Consider the following 13532-nt stretch of genomic DNA (forward strand, 5'->3'; position numbering starts at 1 on the left):
TGTCCTGGGATCATGCAATCATTTTTTGGCTACCTTCTTATTCCCAGATCTAGGATTGTAACATTTGCAGCACACAGAACCTTATAAAACTTTTCCCTACAAGATCCAACATGATCTTTTTGTGGGGAAAAAAAGCAATTAGAAAAAGTAATTCATTTTATCTGGACCATCTCCCACAGAAAGGACCTCATTTGTCCTGGACTGTTTCCCAGAATATCTGCCCTATTATGCAGGATTATTGAAATAAATAACTTTCGCAAAGGCCAAGTTTACTTAAACACAACGTCCTTTTCCAGCTTGAAATCTAATGTTAATCTTATTAACGTATTGGTGATATATGGCCTTAAGTAACCATATAGCACTTTAGAGAATTGCATATTAATAAACAGAGGTCAATGCAATCAGTTCTGAAAGTCAACTTTTTCACAGATGCTAAGTGTCAAACCAGAGGTCGCTCTGTTTTGGTTAGAAGTCAGGTTTCATCACTGGCAGAACATCTGTGAAATTAGGGTAGATGCCCATGTGATATTAGTGTGAGGGTTGTGGGTTCCCCATCTCTTCATTTTTTAGACTAATACACTATCCTGTATTAGGCTAACAAATGACAAAGAAGTGTAATCCTCTCCCACATAACTTTCAGCCAGTTTCTTTTTTCATTTCTTAATTTCTTGAATGTTCTGCAAACTGCAGATCTATACCTTGAATGGAACTAAAGATAAAGTTTTTGCATCTTGCAGATGTGTAAAGGTACTACAAACAGTTAAAATGAAGAAAAAATTATCATTTGTGATCATGAAATAGCCTGATTTCTGATTCATATGCTTTGATTTCCTACTTGAGGAAGAACTCAAAAAGCCCCTAATTCATTTCTGGGTTATGAAACATATATATCTGTTTTCTTTTTGGCCAAAGGCTTGCAATTGCCTTTATAAACAGAGAGAAAAAAGTTTGCAGAAAAATATTCACAAAGACTGAACAGTCTAGTTAGAAGCCTACATTCACTAATTCCCCCCTCCCCATTTTACACTACATAGATTCGATTCCAGGTGAACAATCTATCTCATTTTTATTCTGAAAGCCCTTTCCTTTGGTCTGCCTGTTCTCAGTGGTCAATCACATCTGAACTGTATTATTTGCTTTTTATTGCAGGCATGGATTCCCAAAATTGAATGCTCCCTCTTTGGCCCATATGCATGGATGAACATGTGTGCCCATCCTCACCATTCTTTTCATACAGACTAGTCTTAGAGAGCCAGCTTAATGTAGTGGTTAAGGCACCAGGCTACAAACTAGGAGACCGTGACTCCTAGTTTGGTCTTAGGCATAAAGCCAGATGGATGACCTTGGGCTAGTCTCTCTCTGCCAGCCCTAAAAAGAAGAAGGCAAGGGCAAACCAATTCTGAAAAACCTTGCCAGGCATCCAGGCAGTCTGAAGGCACACACAGATACAATTTGCAGACGACACCAAGCTGGCAGGAATAGCCAATACTCCAGAAGATAAGCTTAAGATACAGGAGGATCTGGACAGACTCAAACACTGGGCACTATCTAACAAAATGAAATTCAATGGTGAAAAAAGTAAGGTTCTACATTTAGGCAGGAAAAATCAAATGCACAGGTATAGTATAGGTGGTACCTTGCTCAATAGTAGCAACTGTGAGAGAGATCTTGGAGTCCTAGTGGACAATCACTTAAATATGAGCCAGCAGTGTGCTGCAGCTGCCAAAAAAGCCAACACAGTGCTAGGCTGCATTAACAGAGGGATAGAATCAAGATCGTGTGAAGTACTAATACCACTTTACAATGCCTTGGTAAGGCCACACCTGGAATACTGCATCCAGTTTTGGTCACCACGATGTAAAAAAGATGTCAAGACTCTAGAAAGAGTACAGAGAAGAGCAACAAAGATGATTGGGGGACTGGAGGCTAAAACATATAGGGAATGGTTGCTGGAATTGGGTATGTCTAGTTTAATGAAGAGAAGGGTGAGGGGTTACATGATAGCAGTGTTCCAATATCTCAGGGGCTGCCACAAAGAAGAGGGAGTCAAGCTATTCTCCAAAGCACCTGAAAGCAGGACAAGAAGCAACGGATGGAAACTAGTCAAGGAGAGAAGCAACCTAGAACTAAGGAGAAACTTCCTGACAGAACAATTAACCAGTGGAACAACCTGCCTCCAGAAGTGGTGAATGCTCCAACACTGGAAGTTTTTAAGAAGAGACTGGCCAGCCACTTGTCTGAAATGGTATAGGGTTTCCTGCCTGAGCAGGGGGTTGGACTAGATGACCTCCAAGGTCCCTTCCAACTTCTTCTTCTTCTTCTTCTTCTTCTTCTTCTTCTTCTTCTTCTTCTTCTTCTTCTTCTTCTTCTTCTTCTTCTTCTTCATTATTATTATTATTATTATTATTATTATTATTATTATTATTATTATTATTATTATTATTATTATTATTATTATTATTATTATTATTATTATTATTATTATTATTATTATTGTCTCACTCAAGTATTTTGGCTCTGTGTTTAATGAAGCTTCCCTGGTCTCCTGAGATGTTTTCTCTGCCACAAGAAGTACTTGTGATGATGACCCAGATATGAAGGACTTCAAGAACATGCAAAGTTTCCCTGGCACCATTTCTATTACTTTCCAGAGACCTTCTTGACTCTGAAGTTGGCTTTCTGGAATTTGGGCTGAGAAGGATGCACAATAGAGATTGTAGACTCTAGTCTAAGAAGTTCCCACAGACATTCTTAAGGAATGAACGTGGCTTCACAGATCAAGTCAAACATAGACTCAGGGCTTTGTTTAGAGGTGCACCTTCTGCTTGGAAAAATGAGCCAAATAATAGTAGAAAACATCCCATGCTAAGAGGAGATGGGCAGACTGAGCATCAGGCAGGGATCTCCTGGGAATGGACGTTCCAAATTTGCAACCCCACAGTAATATCATTTTGAGATTAGGCAGGTCTTATCCTTTTGTGTATAATCTAGCAATGGATGGGACGGGAAGTAAATTATTTCAGTTTTTATGGCTACTTGTTCCTGCAACCAGTGTTATTCCACCTTCTTTACAAATATTTAGTGACATAAACAAAATGGTCTGCCTTGGAAAACAAATAAACACCTTATGTAAGCTCTGACTTGCTTTTAAAATACTGGAAGATATTTAAAGCACTTTCTTCTAGAACAGGGGTTCCCAAGTAGGGGTACTCGCACACCCCGGGGGTGCAAGACAATATTCCAGGGGGTACGAAAACTTGGATTTTCAAAATCATAGTGTATATGCATAATTCGTTGCCATTATTTCAAACTTTTGTAAGGGGTGCAAGTATATATCAGAAGCATTCTAGGGGTGTGGGGTATGGAAAAGGTTGGGAGCCACTGTTCTAGAAGAAACCCATCTCCCACTGTATTTCAAGGATGGCAACTCATTTTTTGTGAATGCTGAAAGAAAAAGACCTATTCTGTTTTGGAAGCAATTAAAAGGCATATGATCTCTTTTTGGGGGGAGTCTTCACATTAATCCTTGGACATTTTTATTTTCCCAGGAATTTGAGGACACCAGTTTAAAGTTTGGGGTACCATGTCCCAAGCATTTTGGGAAAACAGAATATTGTTTTGATGTAGCTTCTACTGGGACTTTAGCTGCTGCATTTATTATGACTTTTATTGTTATATGAAATACGTTACTAGTTTTTTATTTTATCCTGTATTGCCAAGAAATTTATACACTGCCTAGGGAACTGAGATTCATAGCTGGTTTACAAATGTTATTTATATTTATATTCATATGCAAATATAAATTATGGACACTCTAGTATTTTTTAAAAAGTATATGCTATGTCTACATGGTAGTTCATCTTCATTATAAAACTTCAGTTTTCTGTTGTATTACCAACTAGGCTGATACTGCATTAGACTCTAGTGGTTTTTTTGTTTGTTTAGATTTTGTTGTGCTGTCCTGAAATCAAGGTTGATTCCTTGATTTTGACATTCTACACATGGATAATTTTATAAACTCTTAAGTTATGCTATGTTGAATACTGCATGTGATTTTACATTATTTTATGCTAAGCTAAAGTGTCAAGGTACCCTTGCTTGGCTTAATAGCTATAGTTTCTGCGTTTTCATTCCTGCTGCTAAACAGCAATTAATATGCAAATTTTAATATCTTTCCACTAACCTCTTCACATATTGTATCTTTCTGAACAGTATTCTCAAGTGCTGGGTGAAGACACTTGACAATAAATTCTCCTTGATCCTGAAACAGGCTTTCTGAGAGAGAGAGAGAGATTTAGGAAATAAACTAGTCTCAGCCCGCCCTCTTAGGATTCTTGTTAAGGAACCCTTGGTTCTTCTTCCGGGGACTTTAATAAGATTGCTTTTCATTGCAGAGACCAGTGATTGTGCAATTTCAACTCTTTAGAAAAACGAATACTGTACAGATGTTGTCCTATCACTTCACATTACAGCTAAGGGAGAGCAGTACTCAGTCTGAAACAAGTTGGAGTGGCTAATAAAGGGCTGCCACACAAAATAAACACTACTGCATCACTCCCTATTCTCATCCTGTAATATTGTTGGAGATGCAATCTCATTGTACTGTATATTCTTCTTCCCCACCTATTCCACCGCTCTGTGTTTGGTCAGGCAGAATTTTCAGCAGTGCCACAGCAAGATTCACAGCTTTTCATTGTGTTAGGAAGAGGGGTGGCAATGTCACAAGAGAGCCTTAGTTTGTCCTAGCATCCATTGTAAATTAATCTAGCAAGTTTGAGTTTCAATTTTCACATCTTAAAAAAAAGTATACCTAAGAGTATACCACAATTGAGAAAACAAGTGATGACATGAAATAACTTGATGAGTGTACGTACAGCAGTGAAGGACAAGTTTAACCATCAAAAGATTTGAGCAAGGAGCCATTCCTAGAAAAGCCCAGGTTCTTTTCAAAAATAAGGGCCTTGCTCTACGTTACATGGGTGTATGATTCGTGGAAAAAGCTGTTTCAGGTGGGCCAATCTGGAGTGGTAAAACAACGTGAGGCAGGTGGTCTGTCACTCTTCCCTGGTCTAAATAATTGCCATGCTATTTCATATAAAACTTGGTAGAAGAGCTTTTAGCAGAGAAGCAACAAGAAATTGAGCATTCCTGCCAGCCCAGCTTGCTTCTTGTCCTCATCATCCATTTCCATTTCAAGTCGGTTGGGATTTGTATGGATTTATGTGCAAGGCCCATTCAATTCAACAAAGGGAGTTATCTGTCAGTTTCTGATCTGGAATTTCAGTCTCAGCACTAGACTTTTCCACACACCTTGCAAATTATATCCAAGGCTAAAAAAAGCAAACAAACTAACACTTCCATAAAGCTCTACCTGGGAAACCACATTTGTATGTTTAAAAGGTTTTTTTTTGAGGCAATATGCTTTGTACCTGACTGAGATTTTTGATGAGATGAGTTTTTTTCTCCTGAGGAAGTATCAAAGGGGCCGGTATCTGGAGCCTGAAACATATAGCTGTCATTTGGCAGAGAATGGGTGCGGCCCACAGAAGTCTTCCCTACTCTCAGCAGATCCTGATTTGATGAGAGAATCAGGGGGTCATCATTAATGGAAGGAATATCAGTCTAAAAAAAGAAAAAAAGAGAAAGAGAATGTCACAGAAGTGGAAAAAGCATATGTGTATTGGAACTGTGGTGACAACCACTGCAACAGACATGAAATGTGGTGAGCATGCAATTTATTAGGCTGTACAACTTCTAGTATAACCAAATGAAATTGCACACATGAGTTGACCAGGAAGCAATAATCCTACATTTTTACTATTACTAAAGCACCAACATAGAATGAACCACATTAAAAACAAAATATACAATACAGGGGAACAGAGAAACAACATTACAACAATAAACCATGACTATTTCGGGATTAATTGAACAAGCATCATGCCTCAAGGCTTGGTTAACAGTTGCACGCTTTGCAAAACTTTAGTCTTTTAAATGAGTAATACAAATCATTTCAATCTCTTCCTCTCACAGGAAGCTTTTGCAGGAATCAGCTCATAATTCTAGCTATTTTTTTTTAACAAACAGGGAGCTACGTTTATCTATGGAAAGTATATTCTGTTTGTGACCTTTATTTTGTATTGCTAAAAATAAGCCTGCATTTACAAGCAGAATTACAAAGGAACATTGATAATGTATTTTCAACAATAAGGAAAATATTTTAAAAGAAAAAAATCTAAATAATAAAAATGTACTGTTACAAAAGTCTCTGGTCTCATTCCAGCTGAAATATGATGTTAGATTTTCTAATCTAATTCACAGTGAAACAAAATATAAATAGAGTACCTTTTATGCAGTAGATTTAGCCAATAGTTTTAAATTTTCCTAATACATAGAATGAATTTAACTCTTGTTTTCAATTCAGGATTTAGATATTAGAATTATCTATAGCTAATGATTCAGATAAATACAGTTAAATGCATTGTACACTACTATCAAGTCTTTTTTATCTCTTAAATTAGATGATATCCTAATTCAATTAAAATCAGTGGAATTGCTATATCAATTATTTTCCCCTCCCTACTGCAGTGATATATTTCATTTTATGGCAAATACTGGGCTATGCCCAGACAGCTTCAATGAATGTATGTGCAATTTGTGGAAATTCATGTGACAAGATAAAATTGACATTCATTATGGTTTAGATAAATCTATACCAGCTGCTCCTTCTGTTGTCTACATATAGTATTTTTTTAAAAAACTTTTATTATCTTTGCTTTTCTGCATACATTTGCTCTTCTAACAATACTGTCAGCCTGAGCAGATACAGGTTACTACTTCCAAATAAGGCTTTCATCACTTTGCCTTCAAAATCATTCCTACTTTTTCCCATGGTTTCATTTCTCTTAGCAGAAATAGAAACGTTAAAATCTGTTAAGATAGGATAGATGGAATAGTTGTGGGTTGTCATTCAGTTTGGGATCTAGAATATATATATTTTTAAAAAGGATACTTCAGAATAGACTTACTATTTATTTTATTTATTTATTTATTTATTGATGGGATTTATATCCTGCCCTATCTCCCGAAGGACTCAGGGCGGCTAACAACAAAACATATAATAAGTACAGAAATCAAGATAAAACTGAAATTGAGAACATCAGTGCAATAAATTAAAATTAGAAAATTTAAAAAATGAATTAAAAATACTAAATATAAATTAATTAAAATGCCTGTCAGTCTAGGTCAGCCTGGTGGAACAGGTGTGTTTTGAGGCCGCGGCGAAAGGATTGGAGGTTTTGGGCCATCCGAAGCTCAGGGGGGAGCTGATTCCATAGGGTTGGCGCTCCCACAGAGAAGGCCCTCCCCCTGGGGGTCGCCAGCCAACATTGCCTAGCTGACGGTACCCTGAGGAGGCCTTCTCTGTGTGAGCGTACTGGACGATGTGAATTTGTTCCCGGCAGCAGATGGTCCTGCAAGTATCCCGGACCTAAGCCATGTAGGGCTTTAAAGGTAAGTACCAGCACCTTAAATCTCACCCGGAGGGCAACTGGTAGCCAATGCAGCTCACGCAGGAGGGGTGTAATATGGGAGTATCGGGGAGCTCCCATCACAACCCGTGCAGCTGCATTCTGCACCAGCTGAAGCCTCCGGGTGGTCTTCAAGGGCAGCCCCATGTAGAGAGCATTACAGTAATCAATACGGGAGGTAACGAGTGCGTGGGTGACTGTACGTAGGGCATCTCGGTCCAAGAAGGGGCGCAATTGGTATATAAGACGAATCTGTGCAAATGCCCCCCTAGCCACGGCTCCAATGTGATCTTCAAAACTGAGTCGTGAATCTAGGAGGACGCCCAGATTGCGTGCTCTATCAATGGGAGGTAACATATCTCCTCCTATAGTCAGAGATGGAACCTCTTGGACTAAACGAGATGACGGTATGTACAGCCACTCAGTCTTGGCCGGGTTGAGTCGAAGCCTGTTTGCTCCCATCCAAATCTGTACCGCTTCCAGACAACGGGACATCACATCGAGGGCATCACTGGGTTGGTTCGGGGTGGAGATGAATAGCTGGGTATCATCAGCATATTGATGATATTTCACCCCGAAGCTACGGATGATCTCTGGGATCCAACCCTATCTTTTAGAAATTTACTGATTTTTCAAAAGAATATGAATGCACACATGTGTTCTTAGATATTTAACTTTGCCAAATTATAGAACTGTAAAATAATTGGATACTGTACAGTCTGAAACAACAAGAGTGAAAGTATCCATGGAGATTAGTAAATAAGTCAACATAAATAAACTGTTAATAATAATTACAATAAACTCTTGGGTCTTGTTGGAGTAAGAATGACCTGATAGCTTAGATGAAAAGCAATAATGTTTTCCATTGTTGTATTTAAGCACAAATCTTAATTAGTAGCAGTTTTATGAAGAATTCATTTCTTACGACTAAATCATACTAAGAAAACACAGTGGGATAATGTGTCAGATTAAGTCTAAATATTATAAGCCAAACATAACATTTGCTAATTTAATACACTGTGAAACACAGTTGGTGCAGTTATACCCATAGTTCCCTAAGAAGAAATAAAACTCATTTTATATTTGTGATATATCTGAAACTGGCATTAAAACAAAACAAATGATGGATTTTGTAACATATTGAACTCTTCCAAAATATTTTTAAAATTAAAGAGCCACATTTTAAAAACATAGGTTTTCTCAAATGTATAATAGTGCTGAAAGGTTTTTTATATATTATGTAATAATATAAAAGCAATTCACATTAAAACAATTTGAATTATTCATACTGAAGGTATGCATTCTTAAATAATATTTAAATTTGTTTACAAGCTTCTATGGTTTGTCTGAAGTAAGAGGTCTTAATATTTTCGTCAAGTGAATGGATTGACTTGTGATTTGATACAAGTAATCTATGGGACTTTAGAGTTTGCCAGAGCCATAATCCTACTTTATGATTTATCTTGATAGATGGTAAAATGCTCCCCTTCATTTGGTATCTCATTTTGAATGGAAATTCACCATTCGAAAACTTTCACCGGAGCCTTCTAAGTCTTTTGCAAATGATGCCATGAAGCATGATGGGAAATACCGTCACGGTTTAAAAGAGATGTGTCCCACACAAGTAATAACTGTTATGGCAATCTACTAGAATGATAAGAGAATTCATCAACACGACACACAGCTTAAAGGTAGATATGTGAACAAGAGCAAATTAAGAATGGATCAACTTAATGTTGGGAAGGAGTTATGTCTGTTGTACAGCAGAAATAAAGCATTTGATTGCTATTAAGCAGCTAATAATATCTAATGTTTCAGGAGGAGATGGTTAAAGCAGGGCTCAAAATACTGATAAAAATGTTTCACAATGTTTTAAAAAGCCATTTTTGATTAAAATTTTAGAGCGTAAGTTGAGAAAACTTCCTAGTCATCTGTTTGTAACAGTTTTGATTCAAAGTGGGATCCTTATATCATGGCATTTTCCATATAACTGTAATCACCTTGATGTTGCTTGATATACTTTTCAAGAAAATCTGATTTTCTTAGTGGCTAATACACATAACAAGGAGTACAAATACACTTCAAAGGTAGTATTGAGGTTAATCCCAATGGGACAGATTTCTTTATGCTAATAAAAGGTTAAGAACTGCTCATCTGAAAATGCCATAGCTGATATTACTCTCTTGATAACAGTATTTAGAACCCTGTAAACATCATAAAATACAGTGACCAGTGTATGTACATTGCTCTCCAGGGCATTAAGTAAGAGTGTGTTATTATCATCAGGTAAAGAGTCATCCGTCAGAGCTAAGGACCAGGAATTTTCAGAGAGAATATCTGACGTCAGAGACAAAGCCTCCATCTCAGCTAGAGGGATCTAAACAAGGGAGAGATGATCAAACATAAGAAACCAGGACACATATAAAGTCTTTGAGAAAAAAGAAAGCTATTACCACAATCATTATCTTTTAAACAGTGAGGTGCTTCCCCTGCTATTAAGTGCATTTATGTCATGCACATTATTGTGTAGCTAAGATCATCAGAAAAAAAGCAAGTAAACTTTTTTTGGGGGGGGGTCTTCTTCCCTTTTTTTCTAATTAATTTAACCAGGGTTACAAATAAGCAAAATGGAAACCACAAACTGCACCGATAATACTGTCTTTGAGGGATCAAAGTGCTAGCATCTCCAGAACATTTCAAAACTATCCTAATTACATTCAAATGATACATATTTTCAGAAATATAATTCTATAGCTCCAAATTTCAAAACACTAGGGCAGCACTCTCTTTCTAGTAGTCACTGTCTCTGATGTTTTCAGGGGTTGGTTTTTTTTTTTTTTTGCTTTAAAGAATTTAGCAAACTGAGGACCAAGGAACTACTGTATATAATTAAATCCAATTGCATATAAAAAGGCTATGATCCCCTAATTTTTTGAACAGAAGGATCCCTGGGCTTTATCAAAGTACTTGGCAACACAGAGTCCTTGGGTACCTTCATAAATGTTATTCCTCAAATTGTGCAACTTGCCCCAATTAAAATGATTTTGAAGCAACGTTAAAGCAATTTGAATTTAAAAGTTGCACAACTCTTCAAATTAGCAATCTCATGAAATTTTGGCTTGTTCTTTGGTGGAGAAGAAGCACCTGGTATCACACAAGATCAAGTATCTGAAATCTGAAGGAGTTGCCAACCCCTGCCTTATCCCAATCTTCTGAAAACTTTACTGTCCCAGGCTCAAGCAGAACCATTGTATAATGCAGCAGAAAAACTCTTAGCACAACACACCGGATCTAGCCTTTATATTTAACTATCAAGGGTTCAATGTAATCTTTTTTTTAATTCTATGTTGCAAAAAGATAAACATCAGATAGGAGAGCTAAAATAACTTAGCAATTATGATTTCAATGATTCTTTAATTTTATAGACAACAGATAGGTGAAATTAATACTCAAAACTGGAATTCATACACTGAGCACCTAAGAAGAGTATTTTTTTCCCCAATCCCTTTTTTGCCAGGAGATAGGCAATTTTTTTAAAAAAAGAACCAAGCAAAAATAAAGATGAACTCTCCATTCCAAGTCTCAAGATCAAGGGGAGATAGATTACACAGGCCTTTAATCACACCAACAGCATGGTTAAAGGCAGGACACATAGAGAACCACAGAAATGACCTTGGAGAAGGAATGTAGGAGTCAGCGAAACATGAACTAACCTAGGAAAAGAAGAAAGGTTTAGAAAGAAACTTGAAGTGACTCTGCCTCGACTCCCTTCAGCATAAGAGGGAGGGAAGGGAAATGCTGTTAGGCTTTCAAGATTGTTACTAATGTATACCCTATATTAATAAAGTGCTCCAGTATTTCTTGTGGAGTATGTATGCCATGATCTATCTTGAAGGGCTGAGTGAATATGTTCATCTATTTAGTGCATATCCAATAAACCTATGTCTTAAATTTACTTGTTCATTATTTATATCCCACCGTTCAAGGTGGTGAACGCTTCTAATATGCCTTCCTCCTTCTATTTTCCCCACAACAACAACTCTGTGAAGTGAGTTGGGCTGAGACTGAGTGACTGACCCAAGGTCACCCAGCTGGCTTTCACGGCTATGGAAAGAACTAGAACTCACCGTCTCCCGGTTTCCAGCCTGGTGCCTTAACCACTAGACCATACTGGCTCTCTCTGTATCTTATATCTCTTAAAATTTATTTCCATTGATTTTTAAAAAATGCCTCCCAATAATTGTTTGAAAAAAATTAATGTTTCAAGACAGATTGTTTCAAATAAATTGGCCAGACATCTCAATTTATTGCATTAAATAATCTTCTATTGTAGATTATTACACTATACGAAAATACTTATATGCAAGTCAGATGTACCCCTCCAAACTGCATATCCAACTCTTGATTTCAAGAAGGAATCAAGCAAACCCTAGTTTTCAAGAAGGAATCTATTACTCAAGTTGAACCAAAAATGAGTAATATCTTCCACTATTGGTGAACTAGCCTGTGTCTATATAACTGGCAATGCAGTGACTTTATCCTTATCCCAGTTGGACCTAAGGTTGAGTTTGCAATTAACAATATACTATAACAAAGTAATGTTAAAAAAATATTACACCAAAACTAAAGACTCTCGGTAATCTTTACATGCAGCAGATATATGCATAATTGGAAGATTAATAATGTCACCATTGAGCAAGTGAAGGATTTTAAAGATGTAGAAGTTATCTTCCAAATCCTCTTTAATGTGGAAGAACCAAATGCACATTTGCCAAAAAAGCCCCCTTCCAACTCAATTTGCTAGCAGCAAAGGCAATAATTTTGTCCCTGCAGCAGTAAAAGCCTTTAAGGCAAAGGTACTAAGCTTGATGCTTTATGGTGCACACACAGCATTAGAAACAGTACAAGGCTAAATTTATAACAGTGATGTTTCACATCCATTGCTGCATTCCAATGCTTTCCCAGATTGCAATTAGGTTTCCGATATAGAGGCATATATGAGAACTTGTCAGCTAAAACATTGGCTAAAAGTAAATTGCATAGAGGATTCTTATGCACCCTTAATTCTTATAGGCAAGTTCATTTCTCCTTGGAAAAATATAGTTATAGATTTAAATTACAGTGGCTTTTCACTTCATTTTTTAATTTAACAAAGATAGAGCAAAATGACATCAAAATAAGCTCTGTGCACTTGAAACTAATCTACAGAGGCATAGAATTCTAGCACTATACTATTATAAACATAGTCTGTGCAGGAGATTGTTTAAGCTAGTTAATTGCTTTACTAATATTTTGTCTGTTCAGTGCACAATAGCTTTTTTACAAGCTATACTTTATGCTATGTCATCCACAATTCTGGACTGCAGGTACAATAACATTCTTCTCTAAGACTGTCTGTATCCCTATTTGAAAAAATCCATAGTATGCATTTTGCATGTCTTGTACAGTTCCAGGTATTAATTTTGGCTCTATATTAATACAGATGTAAATTGGCTGGCTGAATTGACTGAACAGGAAAACATGTTTATTTCCTGTTAATTTTCCATTTTCCTGAAATATGTAAGAAAGTTGCTGAGTTTCATTCCATGATAACTGCTGTAAGGAGGATTTGGAGTCTAAGACTAGAATTGTTAATTCAAAATTACTGTATAAGGATTTCCTATAAATTTTGATTTGGTAGTGAATGGAACTGAGATTGAGAACTAAATACTATCTCAATTTGAACAAGACAAATCTTCATGTTATCGTCAATAAAAATTAAAATAATAATTCTTTACTTTCCACGTAGGGCAAACATTCTGGAAATGGATAGAACAGCAGGTATCTTGAAAAATTCCTCTCAACTCTCCTCTGTCCCATGGAAAGTAACTAAATATAATGGTATATGGGAATGACCTTGGGAGATCAGGGAAAGAGATGCTGCCTGGGGAACAACCAGACAAAGAAGGGGGGAGGGGGCTACAGTTGAACAGAGGGCAGAAAAAGAAGAAAGGATTTGCCTAA

General features: G+C 36.8%; 1 protein-coding gene across 1 annotated transcript in view; it reads right to left on the reverse strand.

Annotated features, from left to right (window-relative positions):
• The window catches only part of CACNA1G (calcium voltage-gated channel subunit alpha1 G), a gene marked incomplete at its 5' end in the record, with an annotated part of 457316 nt that overhangs the window by 7500 nt on the left and 436284 nt on the right, over window positions 1-13532 (reverse strand). The window contains 2 exons of the mRNA XM_081320681.1: window positions 5430-5622; window positions 9772-9906. Of these exons, the coding sequence (XP_081176807.1) occupies window positions 5430-5622; window positions 9772-9906 (328 nt within the window). The remainder of the gene's footprint in view (window positions 1-5429; window positions 5623-9771; window positions 9907-13532) is intronic.

The sequence above is a fragment of the Vipera berus genome, assembly GCF_964194415.1.
Source record: "Vipera berus genome assembly, chromosome: 2".
In the NCBI taxonomy this organism is placed as follows: Eukaryota; Metazoa; Chordata; class Lepidosauria; order Squamata; family Viperidae; genus Vipera; species Vipera berus.